General features: G+C 42.0%; 2 protein-coding genes across 2 annotated transcripts in view; both read left to right on the top strand.

Annotated features, from left to right (window-relative positions):
- LOC110539068 (NLR family CARD domain-containing protein 3) overlaps positions 1-17,307 on the top strand; it is a 1,005,455-nt gene that overhangs the window by 541,717 nt on the left and 446,431 nt on the right. The window lies entirely within an intron of this gene.
- Positions 1-17,307, top strand: part of LOC118937853 (transmembrane protein 114-like) — a 37,362-nt gene that overhangs the window by 2,424 nt on the left and 17,631 nt on the right. The window contains exon 2 of the mRNA XM_036939630.1: positions 6,381-6,458. Coding sequence (XP_036795525.1) covers positions 6,381-6,458 — 78 coding nt within the window. The remainder of the gene's footprint in view (positions 1-6,380; positions 6,459-17,307) is intronic.

Genomic DNA, 17,307 nt, shown 5'->3' with positions numbered 1-17,307 from the left:
GTATAGTGTGACCATCTGTAGCTCAGCTGGTACTACCAGGTTATAACATGTATAGTGTGACCATCTGTAGCTCAGCTGGTACTACCAGGTTATAACATGTATAGTGTCACCATCTGTAGCTCAGCTGGTACTACCAGGTTATAGCATGTATAGTGTGACCATCTGTAGCTCAGCTGGTACTACCAGGTTATAGCATGTATAGTGTGACCATCTGTAGCTCAGCTGGTACTACCAGGTTATAACATGTATAGTGTGACCATCTGTAGCTCAGCTGGTACTACCAGGTTATAGCATGTATAGTGTGACCATCTGTAGCTCAGCTGGTACTACCAGGTTATAACATGTATAGTGTGACCATCTGTAGCTCAGCTGGTACTACCAGGTTATAGCATGTATAGTGTGACCATCTGTAGCTCAGGAGGTACTACCAGGTTATAACATGTATAGTGTAGTCCCATGTAGCTCAGCTGGTACTACCAGGTTATAGCATGTATAGTGTGACCATCTGTAGCTCAGCTGGTACTACCAGGTTATAACATGTATAGTGTAGTCCCCTGTAGCTCAGCTGGTACAGCATGGTACTACCAGGTTATAACATGTATAGTGTAGTCCCCTGTAGCTCAGCTGGTACTACCAGGTTATAACATGTATAGTGTAGTCCCCTGTAGCTCAGCTGGTGCTACCAGGTTATAACATGTATAGTGTAGTTCCCTGTAGCTCAGCTGGTACAGCATGGTACTACCAGGTTATAACATGTATAGTGTAGTTCCCTGTAGCTCAGCTGGTACAGCATGGTACTACCAGGTTATAACATGTATAGTGTAGTCCCCTGTAGCTCAGCTAGTACTACCAGGTTATAACATGTATAGTGTAGTCCCCTGTAGCTCAGCTGGTACTACCAGGGTTATAACATGTATAGTGTAGTTCCCTGTAGCTCAGCTGGTACTACCAGGTTATAACATGTATAGTGTAGTCCCCTGTAGCTCAGCTGGTACTACCAGGTTATAACATGAATAGTGTAGTTCCCTGTAGCTCAGCTGGTACAGCATGGTACTACCAGGTTATAACATGAATAGTGTAGTTCCCTGTAGCTCAGCTGGTACTACCAGGTTATAACATGTATAGTGTAGTCCCCTGTAGCTCAGCTGGTACTACCAGGTTATAACATGTATAGTGTAGTCCCCTGTAGCTCAGCTGGTAATACCAGGTTATAACACGTATAGTGTAGTTCCCTGTAGCTCAGCTGGTACTACCAGGTTATAACATGTATAGTGTAGTTCCCTGTAGCTCAGCTGGTACTACCAGAGTTATAACATGTATAGTGTAGTCCCCTGTAGCTCAGCTGGTACAGCATGGTACTACCAGGTTATATCATGTATAGTGTAGTCCCCTGTAGCTCAGCTGGTACTACCAGGTTATAACATGTATAGTGTAGTCCAATGTAGCTCAGCTGGTACTACCAGGTTATAACATGTATAGTGTAGTTCCCTGTAGCTCAGCTGGTACAGCATGGTACTACCAGGTTATAACATGTATAGTGTAGTTCCCTGTAGCTCAGCTGGTACAGCATGGTACTACCAGGTTATAACATGTATAGTGTAGTTCCCTGTAGCTCAGCTGGTACAGCATGGTACTACCAGGTTATAACATGTATAGTGTAGTCCCCTGTAGCTCAGCTGGTACTACCAGGTTATAACATGTATAGTGTAGTTCCCTGTAGCTCAGCTGGTACTACCAGGGTTATAACATGTATAGTGTAGTTCCCTGTAGCTCAGATGGTACTACCAGGTTATAACATGTATAGTGTAGTCCCCTGTAGCTCAGCTGGTACTACCAGGTTATAACATGAATAGTGTAGTTCCCTGTAGCTCAGCTGGTACAGCATGGTACTACCAGGTTATAACATGAATAGTGTAGTTCCCTGTAGCTCAGCTGGTACTACCAGGTTATAACATGTATAGTGTAGTCCCCTGTAGCTCAGCTGGTACTACCAGGTTATAACATGTATAGTGTAGTCCCCTGTAGCTCAGCTGGTACTACCAGGGTTATAACATGTATAGTGTAGTTCCCTGTAGCTCAGCTGGTACTACCAGGGTTATAACATGTATAGTGTAGTTCCCTGTAGCTCAGATGGTACTACCAGGTTATAACATGTATAGTGTAGTCCCCTGTAGCTCAGCTGGTACTACCAGGTTATAACATGAATAGTGTAGTTCCCTGTAGCTCAGCTGGTACAGCATGGTACTACCAGGTTATAACATGAATAGTGTAGTTCCCTGTAGCTCAGCTGGTACTACCAGGTTATAACATGTATAGTGTAGTCCCCTGTAGCTCAGCTAGTACTACCAGGTTATAACATGTATAGTGTAGTCCCCTGTAGCTCAGCTGGTACTACCAGGTTATAACACGTATAGTGTAGTTCCCTGTAGCTCAGCTGGTACTACCAGGTTATAACATGTATAGTGTAGTTCCCTGTAGCTCAGCTGGTACTACCAGAGTTATAACATGTATAGTGTAGTCCCCTGTAGCTCAGCTGGTACAGCATGGTACTACCAGGTTATATCATGTATAGTGTAGTTCCCTGTAGCTCAGCTGGTACTACCAGGTTATAACATGTATAGTGTAGTCCAATGTAGCTCAGCTGGTACTACCAGGTTATAACATGTATAGTGTAGTTCCCTGTAGCTCAGCATGGTACTACCAGGTTATAGCATGTATAGTGTGACCATCTGTAGCTCAGCTGGTACTACCAGAGTTATAACATGTATAGTGTAGTCCCCTGTAGCTCAGCTGGTACAGCATGGTACTACCAGGTTATAACATGTATAGTGTAGTTCCCTGTAGCTCAGCTGGTACTACCAGGTTATAACATGTATAGTGTAGTTCCCTGTAGCTCAGCTGGTACAGCATGGTACTAGTAGGTTATAACACGTATAGTGTAGTTCCCTGTAGCTCAGCTGGTACTACCAGAGTTATAACATGTATAGTGTAGTCCCCTGTAGCTCAGCTGGTACTACCAGGTTATAACATGTATAGTGTAGTCCCCTGTAGCTCAGCTGGTACTACCAGGTTATAACATGTATAGTGTAGTTCCCTGTAGCTCAGCTGGTACTACCAGGTTATAACATGTATAGTGTAGTCCTCTGTAGCTCAGCTGGTACTACCAGGTTATAACATGTATAGTGTAGTCCCCTGTAGCTCAGCTGGTACTATCAGGTTATAACATGTATAGTGTAGTTCCCTGTAGCTCAGCTGGTACTACCAGGTTATAACATGTATAGTGTAGTTCCCTGTAGCTCAGCTGGTACTACCAGGTTATAACATGTATAGTGTAGTCCCCTGTAGCTCAGCTGGTACTACCAGGTTATAACATGTATAGTGTAGTTCCCTGTAGCTCAGCTGGTACTACCAGGTTATAACATGTATAGTGTAGTTCCCTGTAGCTCAGCTGGTACAGCATGGTACTACCAGGTTATAACATGTATAGTGTAGTTCCCTGTAGCTCAGCTGGTACTACCAGGTTATAACATGTATAGTGTAGTCCCCTGTAGCTCAGCTGGTACAACATGGTACTACCAGGGTTATAACATGTATAGTGTAGTCCCCTGTAGCTCAGCTGGTACAACATGGTACTACCAGGGTTATAGCATGTATAGTGTAGTCCCCTGTAGCTCAGCTGGTACTACCAGGTTATAACATGTATAGTGTAGTCCCCTGTAGCTCAGCTGGTACAGCATGGTACTACATGGCTTTAATGCTTTGGATAAGTTTCAGTTAAAGTGTCAGCTAGATGGCAGATATTATATTATCAGGTATTATATTATCAGATATTCTATTATCAGACATTCTATTATCAGATATTATAGGTGTATTAGTACTGGGCTGGAAGAAAAACAGTCCCACCCTGACAGTCCCCAGGACCAGAGTTGAGGAGAGTTGCTTTACTGCAGTGTGGGTGTAAGAGCCAGCGTGGGTGACGGCATGTCTGTTTTCTGCTGCAGACAACCTCTGGGTTATAATAATGTCATAACATACAACTCAACCTAGGCTAGGACTGCTGTGGTGTTTAGAAACAGACTGACATCCAGGCTAGGACTGCTGTGGTGTTTAGAAACAGACTGACATCCAGGCTAGGACTGCTGTGGTGTTTAGAAACAGACTGACATCCAGGCTAGGACTGCTGTGGTGTTTAGAAACAGACTGACATCCAGGCTAGGACTGCTGTGGTGTTTAGAAACAGACTGACATCCAGGCTAGGACTGCCGTGGTGTTTAGAAACAGACTGACATCCAGGCTAGGACTGCTGTGGTGTTTAGAAACAGACTGACATCCAGGCTAGGACTGCTGTGGTGTTTAGAAACAGACTGACATCCAGGCTAGGACTGCTGTGGTGTTTAGAAACAGACTGACATCCAGGCTAGGACTGCTGTGGTGTTTAGAAACAGACTGACATCCAGGCTAGGACTGCTGTGGTGTTTAGAAACAGACTGACATCCAGGCTAGGACTGCTGTGGTGTTTAGAAACAGACTGACATCCAGGCTAGGACTGCTGTGGTGTTTAGAAACAGACTGACATCCAGGCTAGGACTGCTGTGGTGTTTAGAAACAGACTGACATCCAGGCTAGGACTGCTGTGGTGTTTAGAAACAGACTGACATCCAGGCTAGGACTGCTGTGGTGTTTAGAAACAGACTGACATCCAGGCTAGGACTGCTGTGGTGTTTAGAAACAGACTGACATCCAGGCTAGGACTGCTGTGGTGTTTAGAAACAGACTAACATCCAGGCTAGGACTGCTGTGGTGTTTAGAAACAGACTGACATCCAGGCTAGGACTGCTGTGGTGTTTAGAAACAGACTGACATCCAGGCTAGGACTGCTGTGGTGTTTAGAAACAGACTAACATCCAGGCTAGGACTGCTGTGGTGTTTAGAAACAGACTGACATCCAGGCTAGGACTGCTGTGGTGTTTAGAAACAGACTGACATCCAGGCTAGGACTGCTGTGGTGTTTAGAAACAGACTAACATCCAGACTAGGACTGCTGTGGTGTTTAGAAACAGACTGACATCCAGGCTAGGACTGCTGTGGTGTTTAGAAACAGACTGACATCCAGGCTAGGACTGCTGTGGTGTTTAGAAACAGACTGACATCCAGGCTAGGACTGCTGTGGTGTTTAGAAACAGACTGGGAGGGAAATGAGGGGGGGGAGATGAGGGAGAAGAGGTGAGGGGGAGGAGATGAAGGAGAAGAGATGAGGGGGAGGAGATGAGGGAGAATAGATGAGGGGGAGGAGATGAGGGAGAGGAGATGAGGGAGAAGAGATGAGGGGGAGGAGATGAGGGGGAGGAGATGAGGGGGAGGAGATGAGGGGGAGGAGATGAGGGGAGGGGAGGAGATGAGGGGGAGGAGATGAGGGAGAGGAGATGAAGGAGAGGAGATGAGGGCGAGGAGATGAGGGGGAGGAGATGAGGGGGAGGAGATGGGAGAGTTGAGGGGGAGGAGATGAGGGAGAGGAGATGAGGGGGAGGAGATGAAGGGGAGGAGATGAGGGAGAGGAGATGAGGGAGAGGAGATGAGGGGGAGGAGGTGGCAGAGTTGAGGGGGGAGGAGATGAGGGAGAGGAGACGAGCGGAGAGGACATGAGGGAGAGGAGATGGGAGAGTTGAGGGGAAAGGAGAATAGGGGGGAGAAGATGAGGGGGGGGGATATGAGGGGGGAGGAGATGAGGGAGGGAGGATATGAGGGGGGAGATGAGGGGGGAGATAAGGGAGAATATGAGGGGGGGGGATGAGGGGGAGGAGATGAGGGAGGGGAGATGAAGGAGAGGAGATGAGGGCGAGGAGATGAGGGGGAGGAGATGAGGGGGAGAAGATGGGAGAGTTGAGGGGGAGGAGATGAGGGAGAGGAGATGAGGGGGAGGAGATGAGGGAGAGGAGATGAGGGAGAAGAGATGAGGGAGAGGAGATGGGTGAGTTGAGGGGGAGAAGATGAGGGAGAGGAGATGAGGGGGAGGAGATGAGGGAGAGGAGATGAGGGGGAGAAGATGAGGGAGAGGAGATGAAGGGGAGGAGATGAGGGAGAGGAGATGAGGGAGAGGAGATGAGGGGGAGGAGATGGGAGAGTTGAGGGGGAGGAGATGAGGGAGAGGAGACGAGCGGAGAGGACATGAGGGAGAGGAGATGGGAGAGTTGAGGGGAAAGGAGAATAGGGGGGAGAAGATGAGGGGGAGGATATGAGGGGGGAGGAGATGAGGGAGGGAGGATATGAGGGGGGAGATGAGGGGGGAGATGAGGGAGGATATGAGGGGGGGGGGTGAGGGGGAGGAGATGAGGGAGGGAAGATGTGATTGGCTGATCCATGTGTTCTGTCTTCTCTCCCAGCCCAGAAGCTCTGTCAGCCATTCGTCAACCCGTTTGAAGGCGGACAAAACGTCACAGACTCTTACAGACAACTTTTAAGTAAGAACAGTTACAGTAACTAAAGCACTTATCATCATCTTCATCATTACCATGGTCATATGATTACCACCTTTTGGGCAGTATTTTGCTGTGTGTTAATGTTAAATATATTGGTGGGTATTTGGCTGTGTTTAAATGCAAGATATTTTGGTGTGTATTTAAATGTAAGATATATTGGTGAGTATTTAAATGTAAGATATATTGGTGAGTATTTAGCAGTGTGAAAATGTAAGATATATTGGTGAGTATTTAAATGTAAGATATGTTGGTGAGTAATTAGCAGTGTGTAAATGTAAGATATATTGGTGAGTAATTAGCCGTGTTTAAGCGTAAATGATATGTTGGTGGGTAATTAGCCGTGTTTAAGCATAAATGATTTAGCTCATTATTTGTCAGTGCTTCTGCAGCAGGAGGGTTGATGGAGGTGTTCATTGTTGTTTAGCATCATTAATCAGGCTGGTTATTGTTGTTTAGGTCATTAATCAGGCTGGTTATTGTTGTTTAGGTCATTAATCAGGCTGGTTATTGTTGTTTAGCATCATTAATCAGGCTGGTTATTGTTGTTTAGCATCATTAATCAGGCTGGTTATTGTTGTTTAGCATCATTAATCAGGCTGGTTATTGTTGTTTAGCATCATTAATCAGGCTGGTTATTGTTGTTTAGTGTCATTAATCAGGCTGGTTATTGTTGTTTAGCATCATTAATCAGGCTGGTTATTGTTGTTTAGCATCATTAATCAGGCTGGTTATTGTTGTTTAGTGTCATTAATCAGGCTGGTTATTGTTGTTTAGCATCATTAATCAGGCTGGTTATTGTTGTTTAGGTCATTAATCAGGCTGGTTATTGTTGTTTAGTGTCATTAATCAGGCTGGTTATTATTGTTAGTGTCATTAATCAGGCTGGTTATTGTTGTTTAGCATCATTAATCAGGCTGGTTATTGTTGTTTAGCATCATTAATCAGGCTGGTTATTGTTGTTTAGGTCATTAATCAGGCTGGTTATTGTTGTTTAGTGTCATTAATCAGGCTGGTTATTGTTGTTTAGTGTCATTAATCAGGCTGGTTATTGTTGTTTAGCATCATTAATCAGGCTGGTTATTGTTGTTTAGCATCATTAATCAGGCTGGTTATTATTGTTAGTGTCATTAATCAGGCTGGTTATTGTTGTTTAGTGTCATTAATCAGGCTGGTTATTGTTGTTTAGTGTCATTAATCAGGCTGGTTATTGTTGTTTAGTGTCATTAATCAGGCTGGTTATTGTTGTTTAGTGTCATTAATCAGGCTGGTTATTGTTAACATCATTAATCAGGCTGGTTATTGTTAGCATCATTAATCAGGCTGGTTATTGTTAGCATCATTAATCAGGCTGGTTATTGTTAGCATCATTAATCAGGCTGGTTATTGTTGTTTAGTGTCGTTCATCAGGCTGGTTATTATTGTTAGTGTCATTAATCAGGCTGGTTATTGTTGTTTAGCATCATTAATCAGGCTGGTTATTGTTGTTTAGCATCATTAATCAGGCTGGTTATTGTTGTTTAGGTCATTAATCAGGCTGGTTATTGTTGTTTAGTGTCATTAATCAGGCTGGTTATTGTTGTTTAGTGTCATTAATCAGGCTGGTTATTGTTGTTTAGCATCATTAATCAGGCTGGTTATTGTTGTTTAGCATCATTAATCAGGCTGGTTATTATTGTTAGTGTCATTAATCAGGCTGGTTATTGTTGTTTAGTGTCATTAATCAGGCTGGTTATTGTTGTTTAGTGTCATTAATCAGGCTGGTTATTGTTGTTTAGTGTCATTAATCAGGCTGGTTATTGTTGTTTAGTGTCATTAATCAGGCTGGTTATTGTTAGCATCATTAATCAGGCTGGTTATTGTTAGCATCATTAATCAGGCTGGTTATTGTTAGCATCATTAATCAGGCTGGTTATTGTTAGCATCATTAATCAGGCTGGTTATTGTTAGCATCATTAATCAGGCTGGTTATTGTTAGCATCATTAATCAGGCTGGTTATTGTTGTTTAGTGTCGTTCATCAGGCTGGTTATTGTTGTTTAGGTCATTAATCAGGCTGGTTATTGTTGTTTAGTGTCATTAATCAGGCTGGTTATTGTTGTTTAGTGTCATTAATCAGGCTCCTGTAGAGGTATTGGCTGGTTATTGTTGTTTAGTGTCATTAATCAGGCTGGTTATTGTTAGCATCATTAATCAGGCTGGTTATTGTTGTTTAGTGTCATTAATCAGGCTCCTGTAGAGGTATTGGCTGGTTATTGTTGTTTAGCATCATTAATCAGGCTGGTTATTGATGTTTAGTGTCATTTATCAGGCTCCTGTAGAGGTATTGGCTGGTTATTATTGTTTAGCATCATTAATCAGGCTCCTGTAGAGGTATTGGCTGGTTATTGTTGTTTAGCATCATTAATCAGGCTCCTGTAGAGGTATTGGCTGGTTATTGTTGTTTAGTGTCATTAATCAGGCTCCTGTAGAGGTATTGGCTGGTTATTGTTGTTTAGTGTCATTAATCAGGCTCCTGTAGAGGTATTGGCTGGTTATTGTTGTTTAGCATCATTAATCAGGCTCCTGTAGAGGTATTGGCTGGTTATTGTTGTTTAGCATCATTAATCAGGCTGGTTATTGTTGTTTAGCATCATTAATCAGGCTGGTTATTGATGTTTAGCATCATTTATCAGGCTCCTGTAGAGGTATTGGCTGGTTATTGTTGTTTAGCATCATTAATCAGGCTCCTGTAGAGGTATTGGCTGGTTATTGTTGTTTAGTGTCATTAATCAGGCTCCTGTAGAGGTATTGGCTGGTTATTGATGTTTAGCATCATTAATCAGGCTCCTGTAGAGGTATTGGCTGGTTATTGTTGTTTAGTGTCATTAATCAGGCTCCTGTAGAAGTATTGGCTGGTTATTGTTGTTTAGTGTCATTAATCAGGCTCCTGTAGAGGTATTGGCTGGTTATTGATGTTTAGCATCATTAATCAGGCTCCTGTAGAGGTATTGGCTGGTTATTGTTGTTTAGTGTCATTAATCAGGCTCCTGTAGAGGTATTGGCTGGTTATTGTTGTTTAGTGTCATTAATCAGGCTCCTGTAGAGGTATTGGCTGGTTATTGTTGTTTAGTGTCATTAATCAGGCTCCTGTAGAGGTATTGGCTGGTTATTGTTGTTTAGCATCATTAATCAGGCTCCTGTAGAGGTATTGGCTGGTTATTGATTAAAACAACAACATTTTATCAGATGTTCTTATCCAGAGCCATTTACAGTTAATACATTCCTCACCAGATTGCCAAGTGGGACAACCACATACTGAGCCTTCAGAATGTTTTCAAACCCCTTGACTTTCCCCACATTGTGTTGTGTTACAGCCTGAACTTAAAATGGAATACATGGAGATTTAGTTGGCCACTGGCCTGACACACAATACCCCATAATGTCAAAGTGGAATTATGTTTATCGAATTTTTTAATTTTTAATTTATTTTTTACAAATTATAACAAATTGTAAGGCTAAAATGTCTTGTGTCAATAAGTATTCAACCCCGTTGTTATAGAAACGCCTAAATAAGTTCAGGTGTAAAAATGTGATTAACAAGTGACATAATTAGTTGCATGGACTCACTATGTGTGCAATAATAGTGTTTAACATCATTTTTGAATGATTACCTCATCTTTGTACCCCACACATACAATTATCTCTTATGTCCCTCAGTCAAGCAGTGAATTACAAACACAGATTCAACCACAAAGACCAGGGAGGTTTTCCAATGTTTGCCAAAGTAGGGCACCTATTGGTCGATGGGTAAAAATGATAAAAGCAGACATTGAAAATCCCCTTTGAGCCTCTGGTGAAGTTAATAATTACACTTTGGATGGTGTATCAATACACCCAGTCAATACAACTCAGTTGCTCAGAGAGACCCATGGTGACTTTAAAACATGGCTGTGACAGGAGAACACTGAGGATGGATCAACTACATAGTTACTCTACAACACTAACCTAACTGACAGAGTTTAATGGCTGTGATGGGAGAAAACTGAGGATGGATCAACTACATTGTAGTTACTCTACAATACTAACCTAATTGACAGAGTGAAAAGAAGGAAGCCTGTACAGAATAACAATATTCCAAAACATACATCCTGTTTGCAACAAGGAACTAAAGTAAAACTGCAAATAATGTGGCAAAGAAATTAACTTTAGGTCCTGAACACAAAGTTTTGTGTTTGAGGAAAATCCAATACAACTCATTACTGAGTACCACTCTCCACATGTTCAAGCATAGTGGTGGCTGCATCATGTTATGGGTATACTTGTCATAGTTAAGGGCTGGAGAGTTTTTCCAGGTGAAAAAAACATGATAAAATGGAGATGATCCACATCCATCCATCCAGCTCGAAGAAGTTTGATAAGAATTTTGGGAAGGTATTGAACAATCCATGTGTGGAAAGCTGTTAGAGATTTACCCAGAAACACTCACAGCTGTAATCGCTGCCAAATGTGCTTCTACAAAGCAGTTGATTTATTTTATTTTATTGAACCTTTATTTAACAAGGCAAGTCAGTTAAGAACAAATTCTTAATTATAATGACGGCCTACCAAAAGACAAAAGACCTCCTGTGGGGACGGGGGATAAAAAAATAAATAATAAATAATAAAATAAAAAACATATAAATATAGGACAAAACACTACGTAAAGAGAGACCTAAAAACAACAACATAACAAGGCAGCAACACATGACAACACAGCGTGGTATCAACACAACACTACATAAAGAGAGACCTAAAAACAACAACATAACAAGGCAGCAACACATGACAACACAGCGTGGTATCAACACAACACTACATAAAGAGAGACCTAAAAACAACAACATAACAAGGCAGCAACACATGACAACACAGCGTGGTAGCAACACAACACTACATAAAGAGAGACCTAAAAACAACAACATAACAAGGCAGCAACACATGACAACACAGCGTGGTAGCAACACAACACTACATAAAGAGAGACCTAAAAACAACAACATAACAAGGCAGCAACACATGACAACACAGCGTGGTAGCAACACAACACTACATGAAGAGAGACCTAAAAACAACAACATAACAAGGCAGCAACACATGACAACACAGCGTGGTAGCAACACAACATGGTAGCAACACAACATGGTAGCAACACAACATGGTTGAAACCCAACATGGTAGCAGGACAAAACACGCTACAAGCATTATTGGGCACAGACAACACAAAGGGCAAGAAGGTAGAGACAACAATAGATCACACAAAGCAGCCACAACTGTCAGTAAGAGTGTCCATGACTGAGTCTTTGAATAAAGAGATTGAGATTAAAACTGTTCGGTTTGAGTGTTTGTTGCAGCTCGTTCCAGTCTCTAGCTGCAGCGAACTGAAAAGACGAGCGACCAGGGATGTGTGTGCTTTGGGGACCTTTAACAGAATGTGACTGTCAGAACGGGTGTTGTATTGACTCAGAGGTGTGAATAGATACGTATGTAAATGAGATATTTCTGTATTTCATTTTCAATACATTTGTGAACATTTCTTAAAACATGTTTTGACTTTGGCATTATGGGGTGTTGTGCGTAGATAGGTGAGAAACAAATCAATTTAATCCATTTTGAAATCAGGTTGTAACACTACAAAATGTGGAATGGGTCAAGGGGTATGAATACTTCCTGAAGGCTCTGTATCACAGTCATATCAAGTTCATTTTTCATCAAAGTTACTATCAGCATAGTCAGGGCCAGTAAGGAGGAAAAAGTCAAGTGTGAGTGTTAGACAATGTCAAACCCAACACTTGGCCCCTAAGCCCTTTATCGAGTGGCCACTTGCTGTTGGGTTCGATAGTGATTGATTTTATTTTTTATTTAACTTTTATTTAACTAGGCAAGTCAGTGTTTTGTTAAGACTCTCTGTAGAGTCCAATATAACGGATTAATAAAACACCACTCTGTAGAGTCTAATATACTGGCTTAACAAAACACCACTCTGTAGAGTCTAATATACTGGCTTAACAAAACACCACTCTGTAGAGTCTAATATACTGTCTTAACAAAACACCACACTGTAGAGTCTAATATACTGTCTTAACAAAACACCACTCTGTAGAGTCCAATATACTGTCTTAACAAAACACCACTCTGTAGAGTCTAATATACTGGCTTAACAAAACACCACTCTGTAGAGTCTAATATACTGGCTTAACAAAACACCACTCTGTAGAGTCTAATATACTGTCTTAACAAAACACCACTCTGTAGAGTCTAATATACTGGCTTAACAAAACACCACTCTGTAGAGTCCAATATACTGTCTTAACAAAACACCACTCTGTAGAGTCTAATATACTGGCTTAACAAAACACCACTCTGTAGAGTCCAATATAACGGATTAATAAAACACCACTCTGTAGAGTCTAATATACTGGCTTAACAAAACACCACTCTGTAGAGTCCAATATACTGTCTTAACAAAACACCACTCTGTAGAGTCTAATATACTGGCTTAACAAAACACCACTCTGTAGAGTCCAATATAACGGATTAATAAAACACCACTCTGTAGAGTCTAATATACTGGCTTAACAAAACACCACTCTGTAGAGTCCAATATACTGTCTTAACAAAACACCACTCTGTAGAGTCTAATATACTGTCTTAACAAAACACCACTCTGTAGAGTCCAATATACTGTCTTAACAAAACACCACTCTGTAGAGTCCAATATACTGGCTTAACAAAACACCACTCTGTAGAGTCTAATATACTGTCTTAACAAAACACCACTCTGTAGAGTCCAATATACTGTCTTAACAAAACACCACTCTGTAGAGTCCAATATACTGTCTTAACCAAAACACCACTCTGTAGAGTTCAATATACTGTCTTAACAAAACACCACTCTGTAGAGTCTAATATACTGGCTTAACAAAACACCAATCTGTAGAGTCCAATATACTGGCTTAACAAAACACCACTCTGTAGAGTCCAATATACTGGCTTAACAAAACACCACTCTATAGGGTCCAATATACTGTCTTAACAAAACACCACTCCTTAGAGTCCAATATACTGTCTTAACAAAACACCACTCTGTAGAGTCCAATATACTGTCTTAACAAATCACCACTCTGTAGAGTCCAATATACTGTCTTAACAAAACACCACTCTGTAGAGTCCAATATACTGTCTTAACAAAACACCACTCCAGAGAGGCCCGTAGACACACTCCTCATCCAATAAGATGACGAAAAGGCCGCTCTTTGTGATGCAGACAGTGGAGGTGGGCAAACCCATTACTCATCGTGTTCAAGAGAAAATGAGCAGCGGCTCAGTGTTTGCCTCTCTAGGCAGTTTGTGGACCTAGCTGATATTTACAGCTGAGGCTGCTGGCGCCTTCATACGCACTCCTGGTCTACGTTCCAAAATGGCACCCTATTCCCTATATAGAGCACTATTTTAACCAGGGACCATAGGGCTCTGGTCGGAAGTAGTGCACTATATAGTAAAAAGTGTGCCATTCGGGATGCACCCTTCATTACAGGAGGAAAGCAGCAGATAGTGACTGAACCCCCATGTGACACTCCTTAATAATACAACTCCTCTTTCCTGAGCTCACATCATGTGTTTCTATTGAGTTATTGATCCAAGGCTCTCTGTCAATAACACCTCCAACAGCCCTGTCCAAACCAAGGACCTTTATAGACGGGAGTTTTCCAGGAAACACAGTCTGAAGAAGATGAAGATGAAGAAGAAGATTCCCTTGTTTTCCCAGAAATCCTGTTTGTAGGATTCCCGGATTTCCTGCTTATTCCAATCGTCATTCCATGGCTCGGCGCCATTAGCTTCTCCTGGTCGATGGTGCCGCCGTACGACAGGGAGTGACACAGCTCCTTAGCCTGCACTTCCTAGAGGATGGAGAGGAGGGACAGCTGTCTTTACAGAGCACACGCTGCCTGAGCTGCAGATCGATAGCTCTTCTCATAGAGATCTTCTCTATTTCAACCATTTTATATTTATGATGTACTACAGGAAGTGACTTGCTAAAAAAATCTACGTCATTTAAAATTTTTTTTTTTTTACAGTGGCTGATTCTCTCAATCCCTTCTTTATGAATCTCTCTTTAAATTGGACGAAAGTTATCTCTAACTTATTAGTATATTATATAACTTTAAATTGGACGATAGTTATCTCAACTTTCCAAAGTTTCGCTTAGATGATAACAAAACATTGTGCTAACTTATTTGTAGACCTTTTCATGAGGCCTTTTGACACGGTTTACCAGTACATTCTCATTCAAAAAGCTGGCTAAGGCCTGGATCAGCCTTCTTGTTTGAGAATGATCTGTCTAATAGTGTGTCAAGCCTAGTTTCCTGGCTATTACAGAAGGTGTACAGCAGGGGTCCGTATTGGGACCTGCTCTGTTTAATATTTATAATCAATAACATTGGTCTATGTGTTAAAACATTTTTACATTCATCTGTATGCAGATGACACTGTGATGATGACCTAACTGTTGCCCAGGCAGAGTTAGAGTTGCAATCTGACCTTGTGACCTTACAGAAAGCCCGGGTTGGTTTGAAAATGTGTACTTTAATAATGTGTTCGAAAAGGCTAAAGATGGATATTTATTCATTTTGGATGGTTCTCCCATCGATCAGGTTTCCTCCTATACCTATATGGGGATTTGATTTGACAAAGATTGAATGTTTTTTAAAAAAAAAGAAGGATTATCTAGTCAAAAAAGCTCAAATTAAAAGTGGGCCTGATTTAAAAAACAACAACATCTTACCTCTCCCTAATAGCAGGAAGTAGATTTTACAGTCAACCTTCCTGCTGGTTCCTGACTATGGTGAAACTGTTTACCAGATTGCAGCAGCCACTACTCTTCAGCCTTCGGATGCCTGCTAGCATAGAGCCCTTTGCTTTATCACTGGTGACAGGTGCTTTATCACTGGTGACAGGTGCTTTATCACAAGGTGACAGTTTTAAAACTCACCATTGCATCCTGTATCAAAAGGTTGGCTGGTCCTCATTAAAGTCCCGTGGATGACTTCATTATTCCCTTTACTGCACAAGCTGTTGACTAACATCACTGTTCAAATATAAAAACAGTACGTTAGTCAACAAGCTTTGTTAGGAATGAGTTGATTCATCTACCCCTTGGTCAGTACGTTAGTCAACAAGCTTTGTTAGGAATGAGTTGATTCATATACCCCTTGGTCAGTACGTTAGTCAACAAGCTTTGTTAGGAATGAGTTGATTCATCTACCCCTTGGTCAGTACGTTAGTCAACAAGCTTTGTTAGGAATGAGTTGATTCATATACCCCTTGGTCAGTACGTTAGTCAACAAGCTTTGTTAGGAATGAGTTGATTCATCTACCCCTTGGTCAGTACGTTAGTCAACAAGCTTTGTTAGGAATGAGTTGATTCATCTACCCCTTGGTCGGTACATTAGTCAACAAGCTTTGTTAGAAATTAGTTGATTCATCTACCCCTTGGTCAGTACGTTAGTCAACAAGCTTTGTTAGGAATGAGTTGATTCATCTACCCCTTGGTCGGTACATTAGTCAACAAGCTTTGTTAGGAATGAGTTGATTCATCTACCCCTTGGTCAGTACGTTAGTCAACAAGCTTTGTTAGGAATGAGTTGATTCATCTACCCCTTGGTCAGTACGTTAGTCAACAAGCTTTGTTAGGAATGAGTTGATTCATCTACCCCTTGGTCAGTACGTTAGTCAACAAGCTTTGTTAGGAATGAGTTGATTCATCTACCCCTTGGTCAGTACATTAGTCAACAAGCTTTGTTAGGAATGAGTTGATTCATCTACCCCTTGGTCAGTACATTAGTCAACAAGCTTTGTTAGGAATGAGTTGATTCATCTACCCCTTGGTTAGTACATTAGTCAACAAGCTTTGTTAGAAATGAGTTGATTCATCTACCCCTTGGTCAGTACGTTAGTCAACAGGCTTTGTTAGGAATGAGTTGATTCATCTACCCCTTGGTCAGTACGTTAGTCAACAAGCTTTGTTAGAAATGAGTTGATTCATCTACCCCTTGGTCGGTACATTAGTCAACAAGCTTTGTTAGGAATGAGTTGATTCATCTACCCCTTGGTCGGTACATTAGTCAACAAGCTTTGTTAGAAATGAGTTGATTCATCTACCCCTTGGTCAGTACGTAAGTCAACAAGCTTTGTTAGGAATGAGTTGATTCATCTACCCCTTGGTCAGTACGTTAGTCAACATCGTTTGGACTGGGTGGACGAAAGCAGGTGGAAATACCGAGGGGATGGTTAGCCTCTCCACCCACTACTAACTCAATGGAGACGTGCTCTATGTAGTCAATAGGATGTGGTCTAAGGCTGTCTGGACAGGATGGAGGGGTCAGAGGAAGGCCCTAAAAAAAGACTCCAGCCACCTTAGTCATCGATTGTTCTCTCTGCTACCACACAGCAAACGGTACCGGAGCACCAAGTCTAGGTCCAAGAGGCTTCAAAAAGGCTTCTACTACCAAGCCATAAGACTCCCGAACACCTAATCAAATGGCTACCCAGACTATTTGCATTGCCCCATAGTCTCTTTAATAACTCTACCTACAGGTGCCCCCGCACATTGACTCTGTACCGGTACCCCCTGTATATAGCCTCCACATTGACTCTGTACCGGTATCCCCTGTATATAGTCTCCACATTGACTCTGTACCGGTACCCCCTGTATATAGCCTCCACATTGACTCTGTACCGGTATCCCCTGTATATAGTCTCCACATTGACTCTGTACCGGTACCCCCTGTATATAACCTCCACATTGACTTTGTACC

This window comes from Oncorhynchus mykiss, chromosome 12 (assembly GCF_013265735.2).
Source record: "Oncorhynchus mykiss isolate Arlee chromosome 12, USDA_OmykA_1.1, whole genome shotgun sequence".
Taxonomy (NCBI): domain Eukaryota; kingdom Metazoa; phylum Chordata; class Actinopteri; order Salmoniformes; family Salmonidae; genus Oncorhynchus; species Oncorhynchus mykiss.
Note: the sequence above shows the minus strand (reverse complement) of the source record. Positions and strands in the feature narration are given on the sequence as shown.